The sequence below is a fragment of the Emys orbicularis genome, chromosome 3 (genome assembly GCF_028017835.1).
Source record: "Emys orbicularis isolate rEmyOrb1 chromosome 3, rEmyOrb1.hap1, whole genome shotgun sequence".
In the NCBI taxonomy this organism is placed as follows: domain Eukaryota; kingdom Metazoa; phylum Chordata; order Testudines; family Emydidae; genus Emys; species Emys orbicularis.
In genome coordinates, this window is record NC_088685.1 from 711,035 (window position 1) to 734,575 (window position 23,541).

Consider the following 23,541-nt stretch of genomic DNA (forward strand, 5'->3'; position numbering starts at 1 on the left):
CCCCCCAGCCTGTTCTCAGATGGGGATTGGTGTTCAGCTGCCCTGCGGAGAGGCGGGACGTCCCTCTCCCTCTGGGGCGTTGGGGATTGAATCTGCCACTGTCACCTGCAGAGCTCCGCTGGTGAGGACCTGGGCAGCTGGGCGACACCCACCCCCGTCTCCCCCTGCCCTGAGAGTACACAGCCCCTTTCCACTCACTCGGTAATGACGCAGCACCGAGGGGAAACTGAGGCACACACAGGGCTCATAAAATATTACAAGAAATTCCCACTTTGTCCCAAGCCTTTGCTCATTTGCATGTGGCCCCTGGGTTACGAGCCCTCTGTCTGTCCATCCGGGTCCCACCTCTGACCGTCCCCTGGGCACACCCGACCAGCCATGGCACAGCAGGGCTACTGTCCCAATGCTACTGGTGGGGACTGGAGGCCTAGTGCCTGGCCAGTCTGTGGTGGAGCAGGGACATGACCCCCGGTCTCCTGAATCCTCATCGAGTGCTCTGACCACTGCGCCCCCCTCTCCCCCCGCCATGGGCCGTGTGCTCCCTGGAGCATGGGGGTGCGGGAGGCTCCTGCACGCTGACCGGTCTCTCCTCTTGTAGGGGCTGCACCCCCCGTGCCGGCCCCAGTGCCCAGCGAGGGCCTGGCCGGCAGCGAGAAGCCGGCGGGGGGGAAGAGCAAGGCGGAGCTGCGAGCAGAGCGCCGGGCCAAGCAGGAGGCCGACCGCGCCCTGAAACAAACCAAGAAAGTGGAGTCGACCCCGGCAGCTGCGCCGGCCAAGCCCAGGCTGCCGCCCAGCGAGCCCCAGTCCAGTAAGGACAGAGCTGCCATGCCACAGCTGCTCCCCTCCTCGGCATTGTGGGCTCAAAGGGGTCAGGGCAGCGCCTCCTGGGTGGGGCTGGGGGAGCCGCCGGGAGTCCGGGGCAGCAGCCCCTGGGTGGGGCTGGATGAGCTGCTGGGAGTCCGGGGCAGTGCCCCCTGGGTGGGGCTGGGTGAGCCGGCGGAGGTCCAGGGCAGCGCCCCCTGGGTGAGGCTGGGTGAGCCGGCGGAGGTCCAGGGCAGCGCCCCCTGGGTGGGGCTGGATGAGCCGCTGGGAGTCCGGGGCAGCGCCCCCTGGGTGAGGCTGGGTGAGCCGGTGGGGGTCTGACTCCGCATCCCCTGGATGAGCCGGCGAGGGGGGGCAGTCTAGCTCAGCGCCCCCTGGGTGAGGCTGGGTCAGCCGCTGGGAGTCCGGGGCAGCGCCCCCGGGTGAGCCGGTGGGGGTCTGACTCCGCATCCCCTGGGTGCTGCCGCATCTCCCCAGTGCCCAGGTCGCTGTGATTGTGCTTTTGCCCTCGTCCCCCACCCCCTTCCTGGGTCCCCAAGTTCTTTGTTGCCCCCGGCCCCTCCGGGGTGCCTGGGTCACGGTGGAGTGTGGTTGTGCCCCTCCCCCGGTGCCTGGGTGGCTCTGTGTTGGGGTCATGTCCTGGCCCCCAGTTCAGCCCTTTCTCCTTGCTCCTGCCAGTGGTGAAGCGGGTGCCGGAGCACGTGCAGGTGGACGACCCAGCAGCACAGCGGAGACTGGCGAAGAAGCTGGAGCGGCAGCAGGTAGAGGGTGCCCGGGCACTGCCACATGCCGAGGGATTTGCGGGGGGAAGGGCCTGGGGAGAATGCCGGGTGGTCTCGTCTCCGGGAAGGGGGACGCCCGAGGTGCCAGGCACAATGTTCGCTGTGCCTGGGGTGGGTGGGTGTAGTGGGCTAGAAGGCTGTGCCCAGCGGGGCAGGAGTTAGGGGCACAGGGGTATGGGGCAGGCTGGGTGGCAGTGGAGGTAGGGCAGGTGAGTGGGGTGGCTGTGGGAACAGACAAGGTGTGTGGAGGCAGGTAGATCCTTCTGTCTCAGTGCGTTCTGTTATACCCAGGGGCTCTGCCCGCCCCCTCCCCGGCTGTGTTCGGCTGTGACCCAAACTAAGGGTCTCCCGTCACGCCAAGCGAGGGAACTCACTTATCTGCTTAGTAACAGTAACCTGCCTGTCTCCATGCTCGCCAGGGGCTTTGGGGCCCTGCCTCGCTGGTTCTGTTCGGCGGGGCCGTCATGACCTGTCATAGCCCCGTCCCTGTTCTGTACCCAGATATCAGGGACGGTTCCTAGTAAGCCAAATGGCTGTGTTTGGCACTGCTCCCCAAAGGGTTAATCCCGGGCACCCTAAAACCTGGCCCCCCGTTGTATAGGTCACATTGGCCAGGTGCTGTTCATGTAGGTTACTAAGCAGTATGTGAGATCAATGTGTATATGGATCCTTTACATACACTTCGGCCCTAATCGCTGGCTCACCTCCTGACGGGCAGGTTGGCTGTGCTGAGCGAGGGGGTGTCGGGGCTGTGTGCGGCGGGGCAGGGGTGGGGGGCGTGCTATGGGCAGGCTGTGCCCGCTGGGGAGGGGGCAGGGGCAGGTGGGCGGTATCTGGTGGGGGAGGGGATGGGCCATGGGCAGGCTGTGCCCATGGGGGAGGGGGCAGGGGCAGGTGGGTGGCGCCCAGCAGGGATGAGGCGAGGGTGCGGGTGTGCCATGGGCAGGCTGTGCCCGCTGGGGAGGGGGCAGGGGCAGGTGGGTGGTGTCTGGTGGGGGAGGGAGTGGGCCATGGGCAGGCTGTGCCCATGGGGGAGGGGGCATGGGTAGGTGGGCGGTGCCCGGCAGGGGTGGGGGCAGGGCGCGGGTGTGCCATGGGCAGGCTGTGCCTGCTGGGGAGGGGGCAGGTGGCAGTGCCCAGCAGGGGTGAGGCCAGGGGTAGGGGTGGGCAGGCTGTGCCTGCTGGGGAGGGGGCAGGGGCAGGTGGGCATTGCCCAACAGGGGTGAGGCCAGGGGTGCAGATGTGCCATGAGCAGGCTGGGTCTCGCAGAGGGCCTGTGCCGACCCGCACTGAAGCAGCGTGCTCTGAAATTTCCATGCCAGGTTCCTCTGAGGCTAGACTATGGCGCCAAAGTCAACCTCTTCTCCCACTTGCACCAGTACAGCCGGAAGGTGCCGCTGACCCAGCAGATGAGGTTTGTGCCCCTGGCCCTGAGGCTGGTGAAGACGTTGGCTGCAGCCTGCGCTCTGGGGTGGGCTGTGCCAAGGCAGCTTGGCCTCCGTGTGTCCTTCCCGGATGTGGGGAAGCTGGCGAGCCCCGTCTGGGGCGACGCCCAGTTGCTGTGGGATGCCCAGCTCTGGGTGCCCACCCCAAGGGCAGGTCTTGCTGCCCTGGTGGGGCGAAGGGTGAGCCCTGGCCAGCTGTGGGGGTTGGCCGGGACATCCCATTTCCTGCATGTGGGGAGGGTATGGGGCGTGGGGGCCTACTGGCTGTGTGTGTGTGTGGGGGGGGTATAGAATGAAGGGGGCACCCAGTGTGTGTTGGAGGAGTATGGGGTGAGGGGGGCACCCTATGACGGTGTGTAAGGGTGTCTGGGGGACGGGGTAACCTGGGTGGTTAGGGGAGTATGTGACAAATAGGGAGCCCTGGCCTGGAACGAGTGTGGGGCAAAGGGTGATGCCCCAGGTGTGTGCGTGCTGGGGTGACGGGGATGCCCTGGGGGTGTGAGTGTGTGTGTGTGTGGGGGATGACAGGGATGCCCTGGGTGTATATGGGGGTTATGGGGTGATGGGGATGCCCTAGGTGGGTGTGGGGGTGCCCTGGGAGGAGGTGATGGGGGTGCCCTGGGTGGGTGTGTAAGTTACAGGGTGACGGGGATGTCCCGGGTGCGCCGGGGGGTTACGGGGTGACGGGGGTGCCCTGGGAGGAGGTGACGGGGATACCCTGGATGTGTGTGGGGGGTAGCCTGGTTCATGAAGGGCACATGTGCCTCTCCCTGGCAGGTTGATCCCTTGGGGGCTCACCATGGAAGCTCTGGGGGGGGTGACCCAGCATTGGGGGCCGTAGGGTCCTTCCCCTTCTGCGCTGGTGTAGCCTCCCAGCTCCAAGGCCTCTCATCTGTGCCCTGCGTGTGTCCCCAGCATCCCCGCCACGGCGATCCATCCGGCTGTGGTGCGGCTCGGCCTGCAGTACTCCCAGGGGCTGCTGAACGGCTCCAACGCACGCTGCCTCGCCCTGCTGCAAGTCTTCAGACAGGTACCGCTGACTCCCCTCTGTATCAGCTCCCCCCGCTGCGCCAGGCTGAGATGCTGCATCCTGCCCCAGCTAGGGGCCTGGGCCCGGGTCCCTTGCTCCCTCGGGCTGCGCCAGCGCCGGCTCCCCCTGCGGGGCGCAGGCTGAGACACTGTGTCCTGCTCCGGCTCGGGGCCTGGGCCCGGGTCCCTTGCTCCCTCGGGCTGCGACAGTCTGTCGTGTGCTGGCTCCCTGGGCCGGTGAGGCCAGGCGCTGCGTGGTGCCGCAGCCCAGCCTGGGAGTAGAACAGGTCGGCTGCTGGTACCCACCCGCTGCAGAGCCTGACGAACTGCCCCGCCCACCCCAGCGCTGCCGGTGCCTCCTGCCCCGCCCCCCAGCTCTGCCGGTGCGTCCTGCCCCGCCCCCCAGCGCCGCCGGTGCCCCCCAGCTGTCTGGAAGCCTTGCTCTCCCGCTCTGCCAATGCCCCTCTGCAGCGACCAGCGAGGCAGGCTGGGATACCCTGTCCCGGTGCCAGGGTGTCATGGTCTCGCCCTGCTTGTTCCAGGTGATCCGGGATTACTCAACGCCGCCCAACGAGGAGCTCTCGCGAGACCTGGTGGCCAGGCTGAAGCCCTACATCAGGTGAGGCCGAGAGAGACGGGGCGGCAGGATCTTCCAAGGGAGGGGCTCTCGGGGCTGCAGTTCATATGGGTACCGGGCCTGTGGTTCTCCCCCGCCCCTCCCAGTCCGGGCTGGTCATCTCCGCTGGCGCTGCCGTTCCCGCTCCCCCCCAGCCTGGGCTGCCCATCTCCGCTGGCGCTGCCGTTCCCGCTCCCCCCCAGCCTGGGCTGCCCATCTCCGCTGGCACTGCCGTTCCCGCTCCCCCCCAGCCTGGGCTGCCCATCGCCGCTGGCGCTGCCGTTCCCGCTCCCCCCCAGCCTGGGCTGCCCATCTCCGCTGGCGCTGCCGTTCCCGCTCCCCCCCAGCCTGGGCTGCCCATCTCCGCTGGCGCTGCCGTTCCCGCTCCCCCCCAGGCCCAGGCTGGGTGTTGCTGGGCAGGGGTTTCTCTGCAGAAGCTGAAAAGCTGCTGATCCCCATTAATGAGCCCAGGCGCTCCCCCGCTCTGGGGGTGCTCCCTGCCCTCTAGGCCTGGCTCCAGTCCGTGTCCCTCAGTGTTTGTCTCCTCTCTGCAGTTTCCTGAACCAGTGCCGGCCCCTCTCCGCCAGCATGGGCAACGCCATTAAGTACCTCAAGAAGGAGATCTCGGGCCTGCCCAGCAGCCTGAGAGAGGAGGAGGTGAGCAGCGCCTGAGCGCAGGCCACGGGCTTGAGGCCGTTTCAGCTGCAGGAAGCCTGCAGAGGGGCCTGGGGGTTCACCAGGGCTACGGGAGGGGCCTGCTCAAGAGGCTGTAAAGACACTAGGTCGCTGTGTGGTGAAGCAGATCCTGCCAGGGATCAGAAACTGGTTAGGAGCCAGGACACAGCGTCCGTCACCTTCCATCGCGGCTCGAGGTGCTGATCTAGATCTCGTTAGTGTATTTATTGATGAGGGAGTCGGGGGAGCAGTGAAGGGGCAGAATGTGCAGGTGACGCTGAGTTATGTAGGGTCGTGAGGAACTTCGGAGTCCATCTGCACTGCACACTGCGTTCGGCCAGCCACCCCCCAGCACTGGTATGAATAGCACTGCAGACGGGGAGGCTCTGCTCGGGGGAGTACAGACACTCCTGCCCCCTGGTGGTAGCACCGGGGCACGTGCCCTACATGGCTCTGCTCGCCCATGCAGCACCCCCATCCACACTGATGTTCTTAGCATCGTAGTGTCCCACCGCTGGTCTCTGACCCTGCTGCAGGGAGAGGCTCCGGCAGCGGGTGGGAGGCAGCAGGGAGAGGCAGCGGGGAAAGGCTCCGGCAGCTCCCCCAAGGAATTTCCCCCCAATGCACAAGTGGCAGGATGGATTTTGTTTTTTTCGCCTTCCTCTGAAGCATCAGAGACTGGCCACTGCAGGAGATGGGACACTACGCAGGGTGGCCCATCGCTCTGGGGTGGTGCAGAGAATCCTTTCTACATGCCCAGCTGCTAGTCTTGCTCACAGGCTCAGGGGCAAACTGAAGGACAGATTCGGGGTCGGGAAGGAATTTTCCCCGGGTCAGATTGGCAGGGGCCCTGGGGATTTTTCATCTCCCTCTGCAGTGTGGGGCTTGGGTTGCCTGCTGGGATCACCTGGGCATGTCTGACCTGATCAATTCCCTGCCATTGCGGGGGCCACAGCCCTGGAGGCACCTCGGTCTCTCCAGTTCTCTGCCTGTGGCCACAACTGCTCAGTCTCCTGAGGGCTGAAGTGCTGCAGTTTAACTAATACCTTTGGGGTTTGTGTAGGGCTGGAGAAGTGGGGTTCCGGGTGGGTAAGGACTGCACTCGCGGTGTCTGATAACAAGTGACACGTGGAATTGGGTGTGGAGCACCGACGTGGAGGAAGGTTGCCTCTTCCATAGTGATGATCACTTTGTGGTGCCAGGGATTGTGATTTTATAGCGTGAGAGTTCTTTGACAAGGGCTGTCTTGTACCCAGTGCCGCTCAGTGTTAACCTGTTCCGTGTGGTGAGACCCCAAGGTCTAGCCGGGACGTCCAGAGAGCTGGGCCATGGGGGCTGGGCCTTCATGTGGCACATATTGACATCAAAGTGGCTTTTGATTGGTTGCCAAGTCAGCAGCCCTCCCTCAGTTCCCTTGTGCCACTGTTGTGTTTGTTTAGATGGAGCAAATGGGCCAAAGGTGGTAACCGAACCCAGCCACCGTCCAACATTAAACAGTGTTAAACGAGGGGCAGGGCGGGGGTTGGTACCCAGAGACCTCAGCCTGCCGAGGACCAGGGCAAACACCCCATTAAACAGCCTGTTCACCTGCTATTACTGCTACAGAAAAGGACGACAAACAGTTAAAGCGTTTGAAATGTAAAGCAGTAAATCAGGCTTTTCTTCCAACAGCATCCCGTGTTCCCTTGCCCTGTAGCTGGAGAGGGTTGTAGAAGGAAAATCCCCCAGCTGTTTGACCGTCTCCTAGACAGTATCAGCTGTTTGACCGACTCCTAGACAGTATCAGCTGTCGTTATGGGAAGAAGTGAAGAAGCGAGTTGAGATGAGCTGGAGCTGCTGCTGCTGTTAAAGTCAATCCCGCTTCATCCCAGGTGGTCGGGATTCAGCTGTGGCTGGTGGAGGTGGCGATATCGTCTGGATCTCTCTCTCTGGCCTGTTCTGGTCAGGAGGCCTCTCAGGGTCAGGACGACCAAAGCCCAGAGTCCCTGGAAATGGTGGAGGTAGCAGCCATGATGGTGAAACTCACTTGAGTAGTCACCGTCTGTTCTTCCTCTCCATCCTTCTGTCCGTCTTTTCCCCACCTCCAAAGTCTCTTTAAGGACCCACATGGGGAGCAGTGGGGGAATAGCCCATCCCCTCGGTATTTTGTCCACCAATTAGGCCTGATATCTGAATATATTAACTTCTGGCTCCACATCATCTGTTTCTAACAATTAGAATTTCAACACTTCTTGGATTGTATCAGCATGGCCTTCTGGTGTACGCTAATCCAGTCTCTCTCTGGTTCTCTTGCACCTGTTTATAACATTCTTTATTGAAAATGACTTGACCTACACTGTACATTTCTAAGCAGGCAAAAGTTACAGGCCACCCATGGCAGCAATACGGAGCCTGGCGAGTGCCCGCCCGCTGACTTTCTCCTACCTTCAGACTCATCTTCTACATCCAGTTTGGTGACAAAATGCTTCTTCACCCCCCTCTTAGCTTCAGTTAATTCTCTCCAGTGGACGTTTCGCGCTGTCCGTCCCCCAGTGCAGCGGGACGCGGCGCATTGCACTGACCATGTGTTAGACTCTAAACCTGCAGGGTGTAAGCCAAGCCCCCTGTCGACAGGCATGGCCGATGCCTTTTCTGTCTGGGGCAGCGCCACATCCCCATTAGGCGCACAGGGGTAAGGACTCGCAAGTCGAGGGAGGCGTGGCTGAAATGCGCGTCACTCAGACCTGGCGGAGACGTCCACCTCCCTCCAAGGAGCCCACAGACTCATCCTCAGTGAGTGTCCTGTGAGCAGACCCACGCCTGGGCTCGAGCAGCACGAGGAGGGCAGGCAAGACAACTGTAACAAAATCGGCACAGGTCACATCAATGCTGTTTGCCCTGGAATTATCAGCACCCCTGCTGGTATCGCAGCACCAAGGCTAGCTACTGCTTTGGCACCGGTACCGGCAGAGCCTGCACCAGCTGCTCCAGCAGAGACACCATCATCACTGCAGCAGGCACGAGTGTAGGGCCAGGCAGAGACAGACATGACTCCAAGCACAGAGACGTCGCCCCATCGGGAGGAAAGGGCAGGGTGCCGTTGTGCTCTGCCAAGGAAGCAGTGCTAAATCACTGACAGAGGCACCACGGAACGCCCTCACTGAACCATTGGGTTCCCTGCTGGGCAGCCATTGGCACAGAGCTGGAGCAGAGACATCCCCTGTGGCACTGGCCGAGGAATACGCCTCGTCATCGTCACCAAACTCTGCCTTCTTCCCAGCACCAAGCAGAGACGCCTCCCCGCTTCTGTCTGACAGCGGCCCTAGAGGCGGTACCGGGGACCCCTCTCGTAGGAGGCCAGAGTGGTGTTGAGCTGTCCTATATACCATGCTACACTGGCTCTTTTTCCTTCCCTCATTCTTCTTAGCAGGCCCAAATATACCCATCATGCCTGGCCCTGGTCCCACCCCTTACAACTTATGGTCATGTTCTGTCTTGGAGGGTCTTGAGTCTGGGGGCTTCGGTACCCCCTCATGGGAGGGGTAGGGAGTGAGGTTGTGTTTCGGGCAGGATCACCATTTCTTTGGCTTTTAGTGTTTCTTATGCCCCCCCCCCTTCCCCTTGCCTCTCCTGACCAGTTACTTGACCTTGGCTTGGGAGAGGAGTCAGGTAGCCTTCAAGTGTATGCTCGTATATAAAACTCCCGCCATACCCAGCAACACTTCAGCTCTCTTCCTTATCGTCTCACATTGTGCGGTAAACCCCATCTATAGTGGGCAGATGCTACACACTGTGTCTTTGTTCACACATGTTAGTAAAAATATAAAAGTATCAAAAATCAAACCCAAAATTCTATCTCGGGCTAACAACCAGGCCTAGATACTAACAGTAATGTCTCACCCTCCTGGGCGTAGCGTTCACGGGGGCCATTGTCGACTCCAGCCAGAAAAGGCGTGCATGCCCGAGGGTGGGCTCCAGCACTACAGGGGCCAGGACAGCCATGTCTTGCAGCGCTAGCTGGCGTGTTAGCATGCATGCACAGGGAGTCTCTTGCCGGACGTCAGCTGCGGTCCCTCTGACTCTGGCTCAGGTCGGTCTCGTCTCCACCGTGCCTTCCAATCAGGAGGGATGTGTCTGCCCCAGCATGTCACTGCAGAGCTGCAGGTGGTTGGGCCCCACACACCCTTTCCAGTCCCCTCGCCAGTGAAGACACTGATCACGGATGTGTCAGGCTGGGGGCTCACTTGGATCAGTTACAGATTCAGGGGACTTGGTCCCCGGCCGGCGTGGAGGGAATATCCTGGAGCTCAGGCTGGTGTGACATTCCTACCTGTCTGCTGGAATTCAGCCCTGCAGAGCTTCCTGCAAGACACATGCAGCATCAAAAAGGAGACGCCTGCTCCTCACACGTCTGGAGGCCGTCAGGGTCTGGACTCGATGCCGTCCAAACAAGGTGTCTCCGTTGGTCCTACCATCGCCCACGGCAGCCAGCAAGAACCGAGAGGGTTTCATGAGCAGTCAGCAGCCATGCATGGTCCCCGCACAGACCCATACTTTGCCTTGGGGGTTCCCCTAAGAGGCCCCTTCGCCACCACAGACGATGCCGAAGGTCAGAACTTTGGCTCCCAAGAAGGGCTGAGCCCAGGATCGTCCCCGGAGCTCGTCCTCCTGCAGTAGAATGGAGCCTGCTGCACCCGATTCCCACAGTGATCTCCCACAGTCCGTCTCATTGCCCCGTTGGCCAAGGCAGTTGTGACTCACAGCCCTGTGACAAATGTCCGTCCAGCCGCCGATCCGGCTCCTGGAGCTCCATCCAGACCCGGGGTCGCTGCACCTGATGGCATGGCTGTGGGCTGACTCAGTGCCACGGGCAGGCACTGCTCCCTGGGGGCCTAGGAAATCCTACCTGAATGCAGGAAAATATCTGCCAGACTGACGGACTCCTCTAGGTAGAAGGTGGTCTCAATATGGCAGCCCAGCCCAGTTTGGTCTGAGGCCCAGCTTCAGTCCCAAAGATCCTGGACTCCCTGTTACACTGGAAGCAGGCTGGCCTTCGCTTCGCTCTGTTAACGCGCCTCTCGCAGCATTTCAGCTCACTCACCTGTGCGGTCGTGCCTGGTCTTTTCACACACCCCTCTCCCTAGTGTCGAGATTTCCAAGGGACTCCTGCATTGATCAGAGAAGCTGCCTCTGCCTGGGACCTCCTGAGAGTCGTGGGGGAGCCTCGGTTCGAGCCGCTCTCAGGACGGTCCCTGCACCACCTCACTCTGAAGTCGGTCTTGCTAGTGGCTGTGACTTCAGGGACGTATTGCCGAGCCTCCCTATGGGACAAGGTGGTGCTGAGACCTCAGCTGACGTTCACTGCTGAGTTGGTCTCAGTTTTCCATCTGAATGGGCCAGTCCCTGCCAGACTTCCTCCCCGAGCCGCACTCGGTGCCAGGAGAAAAGAAACTACACGCGTGATGCATCCAGGGCTTTGCTTTGTTGTATTGACCAGACCAAACCATTCCGACCCCCCCATCCATTTGTTGCCAGAGCCCTGGACCAAGCCATCTCTTCACAGAGACTCTCGAAGTGGATCACACGCTGTACCTGGCAGCATTACCAGCTGGCTGGGGCCTCCCCGCCGGCACACTCCTCCAGAGCCCAGGCAGCACTTCCGTCTGCTCCAGACACGTGCCAGTATCCGAGAACTGCAAGTAACCCGCTGACCTTGTCAAACCCTATGCCTGGGATTCACCAGCTAGGTCTGAGCCAGGGACTCCAGTCACGGCCAGCTGGAGCGCCTCATTCCCCGCCCTGAGGGACACTGCTCGCCAGTCACCAGCAGCGGGCTCCATGCTGACCTGTACTCGGAGAGACTGGTTACTTACCAGGCCGGAGCTGTGGTGCTTCGAGATGGTGCAGTCCATGTGGATCCCATGACCCACCCTCTGTCCCTGTTTTCAGAGCCCTCAGCTACCAGGGGCTTCGACCTGCGAGGGACCGTCACAGCCACCCCGCCCCCTCTCCCCTGGCACGGGAGCATGAGGGTCTCTCTGCCCCAGCGCTACAGGGGATGAGACACATTGCCGGTGGATTTCCTGCTGTTGGCTGATCGCGGATGAATACAGAGACTTGGGACTCAAGTTCAGGAGTATTCTGCCTCTGTCCCGCTCTGCCCGTATCCACTCCTCAACCTGGCTCCGGTCCCCCTCTCCTCCTATCTGCCCCCCTCCTGCCCTGGATCCCGCCTCCTCCCCACCCTGTCCCCCATTTCACACAGCTCTGTTTGAATCAACTCTTCCTCTTCTGATGCAGGGAGCCGGGCAGGGAACATTCTGCCCCTGCAGTCAGGGCTGGCCCCAGTGCGGTGCTACGGGCGCGGTGCTATGGGAGCCGGGCAGGGGACGTGGCAGGGAACATGTTGGCCCCAGTGTGGTGCTACGGGCGCTGTGCTGCAGGGAGCCGGGCAGGGAACATTTGGTCCCTGCAGTCAGGGCTGGCCCCAGTACGGTGCTACGGGCGCGGTGCTATGGGAGCTGGGCAGGGGACGTGGCAGGGAACATGTTGGCCCCAGTGCGGTGCTACGGGCGCTGTGCTGCAGGGAGCCGGGCAGGGAACATTTGGTCCCTGCAGTCAGGGCTGGCCCCAGTACGGTGCTACAGGCGCGGTGCTATGGGAGCCGGGCAGGGGACGTGGCAGGGAACATGTTGGCCCCAGTATGGTGCTACGGGCGCTGTGCTGCAGGGAGCTGGGCAGGGAACATTCTGCCCCTGCAGTCAGGGCTGGCCCCGGTGCCCCAGCGTAGTTGTAGAGGGCTCTGTCCCCCTCAGTTGAGATGTGATGGCAAAGGCCGATCCTCGCCACTTGCTGTCTGTCGGAGTTGGAGCGTTAGCTCCTGTGGCCTGGCCAAATTCCAGCCTAGGTAATTTGTTTGGCTGAGCTAACCCCCTGCAGTTGTTTCGTAGAGGATCCTCCTTCACCTGCTGATCTCATCTATTTTGCAGCATTTCTGTGTGGCTGTTACAGGTGCCCAGTTCCACCCCAGAGGGGACTGCACCTCCATATGGGTGGGGTGATGGAAGAGTGCTTTGGAGGCCTCGTAGCTGGAAGGTGCTACAGGAATGGCAGTCGCTCTGAGCCAGCCTATTCCCTGCAGGAGAGAGGGAGTAACACTCCCCCTCCCCCCCGGTTTCCTCTCCAGTCCTGTGGGGTGATGGGTCCTTTGGACTCAGGGTAAAGCCTGTGCCATGCAGTGCATCCTGCCCCCTGCTCACGAGCTTCCCTTACTCCCCCAGTGCGGAGGGGCTCTCCTAAACCATATGCCAGGGATCAGAAACTGGTTAGGAGCCAGGACACAGCGTCCGTCACCTTCCATCGCGGCTCGAGGTGCTGATCTAGATCTCGTTAGTGTATTTATTGATGAGGGAGTCGGGGGAGCAGTGAAGGGGCAGAATGTGCAGGTGACGCTGAGTTATGTAGGGTCGTGAGGAACTTCGGAGTCCATCTGCACTGCACACTGCGTTCGGCCAGCCACCCCCCAGCACTGGTATGAATAGCACTGCAGACGGGGAGGCTCTGCTCGGGGGAGTACAGACACTCCTGCCCCCTGGTGGTAGCACCGGGGCACGTGCCCTACATGGCTCTGCTCGCCCATGCAGCACCCCCATCCACACTGATGTTCTTAGCATCGTAGTGTCCCACCGCTGGTCTCTGACCCTGCTGCAGGGAGAGGCTCCGGCAGCGGGTGGGAGGCAGCAGGGAGAGGCAGCGGGGAAAGGCTCCGGCAGCTCCCCCAAGGAATTTCCCCCCAATGCACAAGTGGCAGGATGGATTTTGTTTTTTTCGCCTTCCTCTGAAGCATCAGAGACTGGCCACTGCAGGAGATGGGACACTACGCAGGGTGGCCCATCGCTCTGGGGTGGTGCAGAGAATCCTTTCTACATGCCCAGCTGCTAGTCTTGCTCACAGGCTCAGGGGCAAACTGAAGGACAGATTCGGGGTCGGGAAGGAATTTTCCCCGGGTCAGATTGGCAGGGGCCCTGGGGATTTTTCATCTCCCTCTGCAGTGTGGGGCTTGGGTTGCCTGCTGGGATCACCTGGGCATGTCTGACCTGATCAATTCCCTGCCATTGCGGGGGCCACAGCCCTGGAGGCACCTCGGTCTCTCCAGTTCTCTGCCTGTGGCCACAACTGCTCAGTCTCCTGAGGGCTGAAGTGCTGCAGTTTAACTAATACCTTTGGGGTTTGTGTAGGGCTGGAGAAGTGGGGTTCCGGGTGGGTAAGGACTGCACTCGCGGTGTCTGATAACAAGTGACACGTGGAATTGGGTGTGGAGCACCGACGTGGAGGAAGGTTGCCTCTTCCATAGTGATGATCACTTTGTGGTGCCAGGGATTGTGATTTTATAGCGTGAGAGTTCTTTGACAAGGGCTGTCTTGTACCCAGTGCCGCTCAGTGTTAACCTGTTCCGTGTGGTGAGACCCCAAGGTCTAGCCGGGACGTCCAGAGAGCTGGGCCATGGGGGCTGGGCCTTCATGTGGCACATATTGACATCAAAGTGGCTTTTGATTGGTTGCCAAGTCAGCAGCCCTCCCTCAGTTCCCTTGTGCCACTGTTGTGTTTGTTTAGATGGAGCAAATGGGCCAAAGGTGGTAACCGAACCCAGCCACCGTCCAACATTAAACAGTGTTAAACGAGGGGCAGGGCGGGGGTTGGTACCCAGAGACCTCAGCCTGCCGAGGACCAGGGCAAACACCCCATTAAACAGCCTGTTCACCTGCTATTACTGCTACAGAAAAGGACGACAAACAGTTAAAGCGTTTGAAATGTAAAGCAGTAAATCAGGCTTTTCTTCCAACAGCATCCCGTGTTCCCTTGCCCTGTAGCTGGAGAGGGTTGTAGAAGGAAAATCCCCCAGCTGTTTGACCGTCTCCTAGACAGTATCAGCTGTTTGACCGACTCCTAGACAGTATCAGCTGTCGTTATGGGAAGAAGTGAAGAAGCGAGTTGAGATGAGCTGGAGCTGCTGCTGCTGTTAAAGTCAATCCCGCTTCATCCCAGGTGGTCGGGATTCAGCTGTGGCTGGTGGAGGTGGCGATATCGTCTGGATCTCTCTCTCTGGCCTGTTCTGGTCAGGAGGCCTCTCAGGGTCAGGACGACCAAAGCCCAGAGTCCCTGGAAATGGTGGAGGTAGCAGCCATGATGGTGAAACTCACTTGAGTAGTCACCGTCTGTTCTTCCTCTCCATCCTTCTGTCCGTCTTTTCCCCACCTCCAAAGTCTCTTTAAGGACCCACATGGGGAGCAGTGGGGGAATAGCCCATCCCCTCGGTATTTTGTCCACCAATTAGGCCTGATATCTGAATATATTAACTTCTGGCTCCACATCATCTGTTTCTAACAATTAGAATTTCAACACTTCTTGGATTGTATCAGCATGGCCTTCTGGTGTACGCTAATCCAGTCTCTCTCTGGTTCTCTTGCACCTGTTTATAACATTCTTTATTGAAAATGACTTGACCTACACTGTACATTTCTAAGCAGGCAAAAGTTACAGGCCACCCATGGCAGCAATACGGAGCCTGGCGAGTGCCCGCCCGCTGACTTTCTCCTACCTTCAGACTCATCTTCTACATCCAGTTTGGTGACAAAATGCTTCTTCACCCCCCTCTTAGCTTCAGTTAATTCTCTCCAGTGGACGTTTCGCGCTGTCCGTCCCCCAGTGCAGCGGGACGCGGCGCATTGCACTGACCATGTGTTAGACTCTAAACCTGCAGGGTGTAAGCCAAGCCCCCTGTCGACAGGCATGGCCGATGCCTTTTCTGTCTGGGGCAGCGCCACATCCCCATTAGGCGCACAGGGGTAAGGACTCGCAAGTCGAGGGAGGCGTGGCTGAAATGCGCGTCACTCAGACCTGGCGGAGACGTCCACCTCCCTCCAAGGAGCCCACAGACTCATCCTCAGTGAGTGTCCTGTGAGCAGACCCACGCCTGGGCTCGAGCAGCACGAGGAGGGCAGGCAAGACAACTGTAACAAAATCGGCACAGGTCACATCAATGCTGTTTGCCCTGGAATTATCAGCACCCCTGCTGGTATCGCAGCACCAAGGCTAGCTACTGCTTTGGCACCGGTACCGGCAGAGCCTGCACCAGCTGCTCCAGCAGAGACACCATCATCACTGCAGCAGGCACGAGTGTAGGGCCAGGCAGAGACAGACATGACTCCAAGCACAGAGACGTCGCCCCATCGGGAGGAAAGGGCAGGGTGCCGTTGTGCTCTGCCAAGGAAGCAGTGCTAAATCACTGACAGAGGCACCACGGAACGCCCTCACTGAACCATTGGGTTCCCTGCTGGGCAGCCATTGGCACAGAGCTGGAGCAGAGACATCCCCTGTGGCACTGGCCGAGGAATACGCCTCGTCATCGTCACCAAACTCTGCCTTCTTCCCAGCACCAAGCAGAGACGCCTCCCCGCTTCTGTCTGACAGCGGCCCTAGAGGCGGTACCGGGGACCCCTCTCGTAGGAGGCCAGAGTGGTGTTGAGCTGTCCTATATACCATGCTACACTGGCTCTTTTTCCTTCCCTCATTCTTCTTAGCAGGCCCAAATATACCCATCATGCCTGGCCCTGGTCCCACCCCTTACAACTTATGGTCATGTTCTGTCTTGGAGGGTCTTGAGTCTGGGGGCTTCGGTACCCCCTCATGGGAGGGGTAGGGAGTGAGGTTGTGTTTCGGGCAGGATCACCATTTCTTTGGCTTTTAGTGTTTCTTATGCCCCCCCCCCTTCCCCTTGCCTCTCCTGACCAGTTACTTGACCTTGGCTTGGGAGAGGAGTCAGGTAGCCTTCAAGTGTATGCTCGTATATAAAACTCCCGCCATACCCAGCAACACTTCAGCTCTCTTCCTTATCGTCTCACATTGTGCGGTAAACCCCATCTATAGTGGGCAGATGCTACACACTGTGTCTTTGTTCACACATGTTAGTAAAAATATAAAAGTATCAAAAATCAAACCCAAAATTCTATCTCGGGCTAACAACCAGGCCTAGATACTAACAGTAATGTCTCACCCTCCTGGGCGTAGCGTTCACGGGGGCCATTGTCGACTCCAGCCAGAAAAGGCGTGCATGCCCGAGGGTGGGCTCCAGCACTACAGGGGCCAGGACAGCCATGTCTTGCAGCGCTAGCTGGCGTGTTAGCATGCATGCACAGGGAGTCTCTTGCCGGACGTCAGCTGCGGTCCCTCTGACTCTGGCTCAGGTCGGTCTCGTCTCCACCGTGCCTTCCAATCAGGAGGGATGTGTCTGCCCCAGCATGTCACTGCAGAGCTGCAGGTGGTTGGGCCCCACACACCCTTTCCAGTCCCCTCGCCAGTGAAGACACTGATCACGGATGTGTCAGGCTGGGGGCTCACTTGGATCAGTTACAGATTCAGGGGACTTGGTCCCCGGCCGGCGTGGAGGGAATATCCTGGAGCTCAGGCTGGTGTGACATTCCTACCTGTCTGCTGGAATTCAGCCCTGCAGAGCTTCCTGCAAGACACATGCAGCATCAAAAAGGAGACGCCTGCTCCTCACACGTCTGGAGGCCGTCAGGGTCTGGACTCGATGCCGTCCAAACAAGGTGTCTCCGTTGGTCCTACCATCGCCCACGGCAGCCAGCAAGAACCGAGAGGGTTTCATGAGCAGTCAGCAGCCATGCATGGTCCCCGCACAGACCCATACTTTGCCTTGGGGGTTCCCCTAAGAGGCCCCTTCGCCACCACAGACGATGCCGAAGGTCAGAACTTTGGCTCCCAAGAAGGGCTGAGCCCAGGATCGTCCCCGGAGCTCGTCCTCCTGCAGTAGAATGGAGCCTGCTGCACCCGATTCCCACAGTGATCTCCCACAGTCCGTCTCATTGCCCCGTTGGCCAAGGCAGTTGTGACTCACAGCCCTGTGACAAATGTCCGTCCAGCCGCCGATCCGGCTCCTGGAGCTCCATCCAGACCCGGGGTCGCTGCACCTGATGGCATGGCTGTGGGCTGACTCAGTGCCACGGGCAGGCACTGCTCCCTGGGGGCCTAGGAAATCCTACCTGAATGCAGGAAAATATCTGCCAGACTGACGGACTCCTCTAGGTAGAAGGTGGTCTCAATATGGCAGCCCAGCCCAGTTTGGTCTGAGGCCCAGCTTCAGTCCCAAAGATCCTGGACTCCCTGTTACACTGGAAGCAGGCTGGCCTTCGCTTCGCTCTGTTAACGCGCCTCTCGCAGCATTTCAGCTCACTCACCTGTGCGGTCGTGCCTGGTCTTTTCACACACCCCTCTCCCTAGTGTCGAGATTTCCAAGGGACTCCTGCATTGATCAGAGAAGCTGCCTCTGCCTGGGACCTCCTGAGAGTCGTGGGGGAGCCTCGGTTCGAGCCGCTCTCAGGACGGTCCCTGCACCACCTCACTCTGAAGTCGGTCTTGCTAGTGGCTGTGACTTCAGGGACGTATTGCCGAGCCTCCCTATGGGACAAGGTGGTGCTGAGACCTCAGCTGACGTTCACTGCTGAGTTGGTCTCAGTTTTCCATCTGAATGGGCCAGTCCCTGCCAGACTTCCTCCCCGAGCCGCACTCGGTGCCAGGAGAAAAGAAACTACACGCGTGATGCATCCAGGGCTTTGCTTTGTTGTATTGACCAGACCAAACCATTCCGACCCCCCCATCCATTTGTTGCCAGAGCCCTGGACCAAGCCATCTCTTCACAGAGACTCTCGAAGTGGATCACACGCTGTACCTGGCAGCATTACCAGCTGGCTGGGGCCTCCCCGCCGGCACACTCCTCCAGAGCCCAGGCAGCACTTCCGTCTGCTCCAGACACGTGCCAGTATCCGAGAACTGCAAGTAACCCGCTGACCTTGTCAAACCCTATGCCTGGGATTCACCAGCTAGGTCTGAGCCAGGGACTCCAGTCACGGCCAGCTGGAGCGCCTCATTCCCCGCCCTGAGGGACACTGCTCGCCAGTCACCAGCAGCGGGCTCCATGCTGACCTGTACTCGGAGAGACTGGTTACTTACCAGGCCGGAGCTGTGGTGCTTCGAGATGGTGCAGTCCATGTGGATCCCATGACCCACCCTCTGTCCCTGTTTTCAGAGCCCTCAGCTACCAGGGGCTTCGACCTGCGAGGGACCGTCACAGCCACCCCGCCCCCTCTCCCCTGGCACGGGAGCATGAGGGTCTCTCTGCCCCAGCGCTACAGGGGATGAGACACATTGCCGGTGGATTTCCTGCTGTTGGCTGATCGCGGATGAATACAGAGACTTGGGACTCAAGTTCAGGAGTATTCTGCCTCTGTCCCGCTCTGCCCGTATCCACTCCTCAACCTGGCTCCGGTCCCCCTCTCCTCCTATCTGCCCCCCTCCTGCCCTGGATCCCGCCTCCTCCCCACCCTGTCCCCCATTTCACACAGCTCTGTTTGAATCAACTCTTCCTCTTCTGATGCAGGGAGCCGGGCAGGGAACATTCTGCCCCTGCAGTCAGGGCTGGCCCCAGTGCGGTGCTACGGGCGCGGTGCTATGGGAGCCGGGCAGGGGACGTGGCAGGGAACATGTTGGCCCCAGTGCGGTGCTACGGGCGCTGTGCTGCAGGGAGCCGGGCAGGGAACATTTGGTCCCTGCAGTCAGGGCTGGCCCCAGTACGGTGCTACGGGCGCGGTGCTATGGGAGCTGGGCAGGGGACGTGGCAGGGAACATGTTGGCCCCAGTGCGGTGCTACGGGCGCTGTGCTGCAGGGAGCCGGGCAGGGAACATTTGGTCCCTGCAGTCAGGGCTGGCCCCAGTACGGTGCTACAGGCGCGGTGCTATGGGAGCCGGGCAGGGGACGTGGCAGGGAACATGTTGGCCCCAGTATGGTGCTACGGGCGCTGTGCTGCAGGGAGCTGGGCAGGGAACATTCTGCCCCTGCAGTCAGGGCTGGCCCCGGTGCCCCAGCGTAGTTGTAGAGGGCTCTGTCCCCCTCAGTTGAGATGTGATGGCAAAGGCCGATCCTCGCCACTTGCTGTCTGTCGGAGTTGGAGCGTTAGCTCCTGTGGCCTGGCCAAATTCCAGCCTAGGTAATTTGTTTGGCTGAGCTAACCCCCTGCAGTTGTTTCGTAGAGGATCCTCCTTCACCTGCTGATCTCATCTATTTTGCAGCATTTCTGTGTGGCTGTTACAGGTGCCCAGTTCCACCCCAGAGGGGACTGCACCTCCATATGGGTGGGGTGATGGAAGAGTGCTTTGGAGGCCTCGTAGCTGGAAGGTGCTACAGGAATGGCAGTCGCTCTGAGCCAGCCTATTCCCTGCAGGAGAGAGGGAGTAACACTCCCCCTCCCCCCCGGTTTCCTCTCCAGTCCTGTGGGGTGATGGGTCCTTTGGACTCAGGGTAAAGCCTGTGCCATGCAGTGCATCCTGCCCCCTGCTCACGAGCTTCCCTTACTCCCCCAGTGCGGAGGGGCTCTCCTAAACCATATGCTGGGGGCCTGCGGCTGCTGGGCCCAGTCAGGGCGCCCTGGGTAGGCAGAATGGGAGTGCACACTCCTACCAGGAGGGAGGAGCATGGCCAGCTGTGGGGTGAGCCGGAGGGAAGGATGTCAGGGCTCTCAGGCCCCAGAGTGACTGGCACTGCCTCTCCCCAGGCGAAGGGGAAACTGCAGGGCAGCATCGACGGATACGTGAGGGAGAAGATCCAGCTGGCAGCCGAAGCTATCTCCAAATATGCCTTCGAGAAGATCAGTGACGGTGATGTCATCCTGGTGTATGGATGGTACGGAGGAGGGTGCTTCCCCGTGTGGATGATCTGGCCCAGGGTGGAGGAGCTTATGTTCACTGTGGGCGAACTGGACAGTCCCAAACAAAAATACAGATACTTCAAAAGGCTAATTTCCCATGAGCAAAGTTGACTGGAAGGAAAATTTAGACAGAAAAATGTGAATGGAAATCAGGTGTTGTTTAAGAGAAATTCATGAGATGGCTAAAAATCCATGATTCCACAATCACAGAAGAGGACAACTGTGCCTAAAAGCCCATCCTGGGTCAGTGGGGAAGTGAAGGCAGCAGTAAGAAATAAAAAAGCAATATATAACAAATGGGAAATAGATAGCAATTGATATAAACTAGAAGCTAAGAAGTGTAGAAAATTGATAAGGGAGGCTAAAGACCTCAGGGAAAAATCCATGGCTGTCAGGGCTAGGGACAATAAGGAGTTCAAATATATCAGGAACAAAAGAAATCCTAGCAATGGTGTAGGCCCATTACTAGATGGAGATTTTGGTAATATTGTTAATGATGTGGAAAAGGCAGAACTGTTCAATAAATATTTCTGTTCAGTATTTGGAATGAAGCAGGATGAGCTTTAGAGAGTTTGATCTGTTTAGTTCAGTAAGAAACGTGAGAGGTGACTTTGTTAGTGTCATTACAGCACCTTCCCGGGGGGAGAACAGTGAGGGCTCTTCAGTCTAGTGCAGAAAGGCAGAACAAGAACCCATGGCTGGAAGCTGGAGCCCAACAAATCCAAACTACAAAGAAGGCACAAAATTCTCACCAGGAGGGTGATGAACTCTTGGGACAAACTGCCAAGGGCAGGGGTGGAGTCTCCCTCTGTCGATGGTTTCAGATCCAGACTGGCTGCCATTCTGAGTGTGCGTTAGCCTAACCCACGTTATTGGGCTCAGTGTCGGGGTAACTGGATGAGGTTCTCTGACCTGTGATATGCCAATTAGACTAGATGGTCCCAGAGGCGGTCAAAAAAGCAAACAGGATGTTAGGAATCATTAAAAAGGGGATAGAGAATAAGACTGAGAATATATTATTGCCCTTATATAAATCCATGGTACGCCCACATCTCGAATACTGTGTACAGATGTGGTCTCCTCACCTCAAAAAAGATATTCTAGCACTAGAAAAGGTTCAGAAAAGAGCAACTAAAATGATTAAGGGTTTAGAGAGGGTCCCATATGAGGAAAGATTAAAGAGGCTAGGACTCTTCAGTTTGGAAAAGAGAAGACTAAGGGGGGACATGATAGAGGTATATAAAATCATGAGTGATGTTGAGAAAGTGGATAAGGAAAAGTTATTTACTTATTCCCATAATACAAGAACTAGGGGTCACCAAATGAAATTAATAGGCAGCAGGTTTAAAATAAATAAAAGGAAGTTCTTCTTCACGCAGCGCACAGTCAACTTGTGGAACTCCTTACCTGAGGAGGTTGTGAAGGCTAGGACTATAACAATGTTTAAAAGGGGACTGGATAAATTCATGGTGGCTAAGTCCATAAATGGCTATTAGCCAGGATGGGTCAGAATGGTGTCCCTAGCCTCTGTTCGTCAGAGGATGGAGATGGATGGCAGGAGAGAGATCACTTGATCATTGCCTGTTAGGTTCACTCCCTCTGGGGCACCTGGCATTGGCCACTGTCGGTAGACAGATACTGGGCTAGATGGACCTTTGGTCTGATCCAGTACGGCCTTTCTTATGTTCTTATGTCCCTTCCCGCCTTAAGCTCTATGAATTCACTTGTGGTGTCCTGTCAGCTCCTCCTTAGTGAACCGCACACTGTGTGACGCCCATGACAACGGTCGTGCCTTCCGGGTGATCGTGGTGGACAGTCGGCCGCGGCTGGAGGGCCGGGACACACTACGCAGGCTGGTGCGCGAGGGCATCCGCTGCACCTACGTCATGATCACCGCCATCTCCTACGTGCTGCCCGAGGTGAGCGGGCAGCTGTGCTGAGGGCAGAGGGGAAGGGTGTTGCTGGGGTGATGGAGGCAGAGCCTGCCACAGCTGTAGATTGGTGCTAGTTGACGCGGTGCCCATCCTGCAGGTCTCCAAGGTGCTGCTGGGGGCTCACGCGCTGCTGGCCAATGGCTCCGTCATGTCCCGGGTGGGGACGTCCCAGATCGCGCTGGTGTCCAAGGCCTACAATGTGCCTGTGCTGGTGTGCTGCGAGACCTACAAGTTCTGTGAGCGGGTGCAGACGGACTCCTTTGTCTCCAACGAGCTGGGTACGTGCCCTATGTCCTCTCGTGCCGTGGGCGCCACTCCTCAGAGCAGCCGCTGGCCACGAGACTGGCCAATGTATGGCACGTCCCAGCGCTGTGCCCTACTTTAGCCAGTCGGGGAAGTCATGGGGGGCAGGGAGGGGCTGTGCCAGTGCCAGCCAGCTCCTTTGGCTGGGGGGCTGTCCGAGTGCTAGCCAGTTCCTCCGTCCAGTCAGGGAAGTCATGGGGGGAGGGGGGCTGTCCCGGTGCCAGGCAGCTCCTCTGGCTGGGGCGGGTGGGGTGGGGCTGTCCTAGTGCCAGCCAGTTCCTCTGGCCAATCAGGGAAGTCATGGGGGGCTGTCCCAGTGCCGGCAGCTCCTCCTGGGGAGGGGGTGCAGGTGCACCTTAGTTCCTGACCCTGTAGCATGTCTCTATAGATGACCCCGATGACCTGATCGTGCCCGGGAAGGGAGGAGCCCAGCTGCGTGGCTGGAAGGAGAACTCGTCCCTGCGCCTTCTCAATCTGGTCTATGACGTGACCCCCCCCGAGCTGGTGGACCTGGTGATCACGGACTTGGGCATGATCCCATGCACCTCGGTGCCTGTCGTCCTGCGCGTCAAGAACGTGGAGCAGTAGTGGGCGGGATGGGGGCTGCACGGACCCTCAATAAACCCTGCTGATCTCACGGCTGCCTGCTGGGACTGCATGATTGAGGAACAGGGCCAGAGCTGCACTGCATGGGCCCCCACCTGCCCCCAGGGGAACCAGCCCCTCTGCCAGCCCCCTGGGGAACCAGCCCTGTCCCATGGGTTCCTCTGATGGTACCCAGCCCCCCTGCCTTCACCTGCCTGCAGGGCAACCAGCCCCTCCCCCATGGGCTCCTCACAGGGAACCCAGCCCCCCCACATACCCTCAGGGGAACCAGCCCCCCCACCTGTCACCAGGGCAACCAGTCCTGTCCCCATGGGCTCCTCTCAGTGTACCCAGCCCCCGGCTGCCCCCAGGGGAACCAGCCCCTCCCCCACAGGCTCCTCTCAGGGTACCCAGCCCCGCCTTCAGGGAAACCAGCCCTGCCCCCATGGGCTCTTCTCAGGGGAACTAGCCCCTCCCCCATGGGATCCTCACAGGGAACCCAGCCCCCCCACATACCCTCAGGGGAACCAGCCCCCCTGCCTGTCCCCAGGGCAACCAGCCCCACCCCCACAGGCTCCTCTCAGGGTACCCAGC

At 59.4% G+C, this 23,541-nt stretch overlaps 1 protein-coding gene across 1 annotated transcript; it reads left to right on the forward strand.

Moving 5' to 3' along the window:
* The first annotated feature begins 764 nt into the window (after positions 1-764).
* Positions 765-22,999, forward strand: EIF2B4 (eukaryotic translation initiation factor 2B subunit delta). The gene is made up of 10 exons (XM_065401137.1): positions 765-808; positions 1,501-1,583; positions 2,927-3,018; positions 3,965-4,079; positions 4,621-4,697; positions 5,249-5,351; positions 19,973-20,100; positions 21,867-22,044; positions 22,157-22,337; positions 22,751-22,999. Coding segments are annotated over exons 1-10 (1,158 nt in total). The 5' UTR covers positions 765-807; the 3' UTR covers positions 22,951-22,999.
* Positions 23,000-23,541: the final 542 nt, after the last annotated feature.

Coding starts and splice junctions, on each gene's coding strand:
- EIF2B4 (XM_065401137.1), top strand. Junction 3,019..3,964: donor CCGCTGACCCAGCAGATGAG/GTTTGTGCCCCT, acceptor GTGTGTCCCCAG/CATCCCCGCCACGGCGATCC. Junction 22,338..22,750: donor CTTTGTCTCCAACGAGCTGG/GTACGTGCCCTA, acceptor ATGTCTCTATAG/ATGACCCCGATGACCTGATC.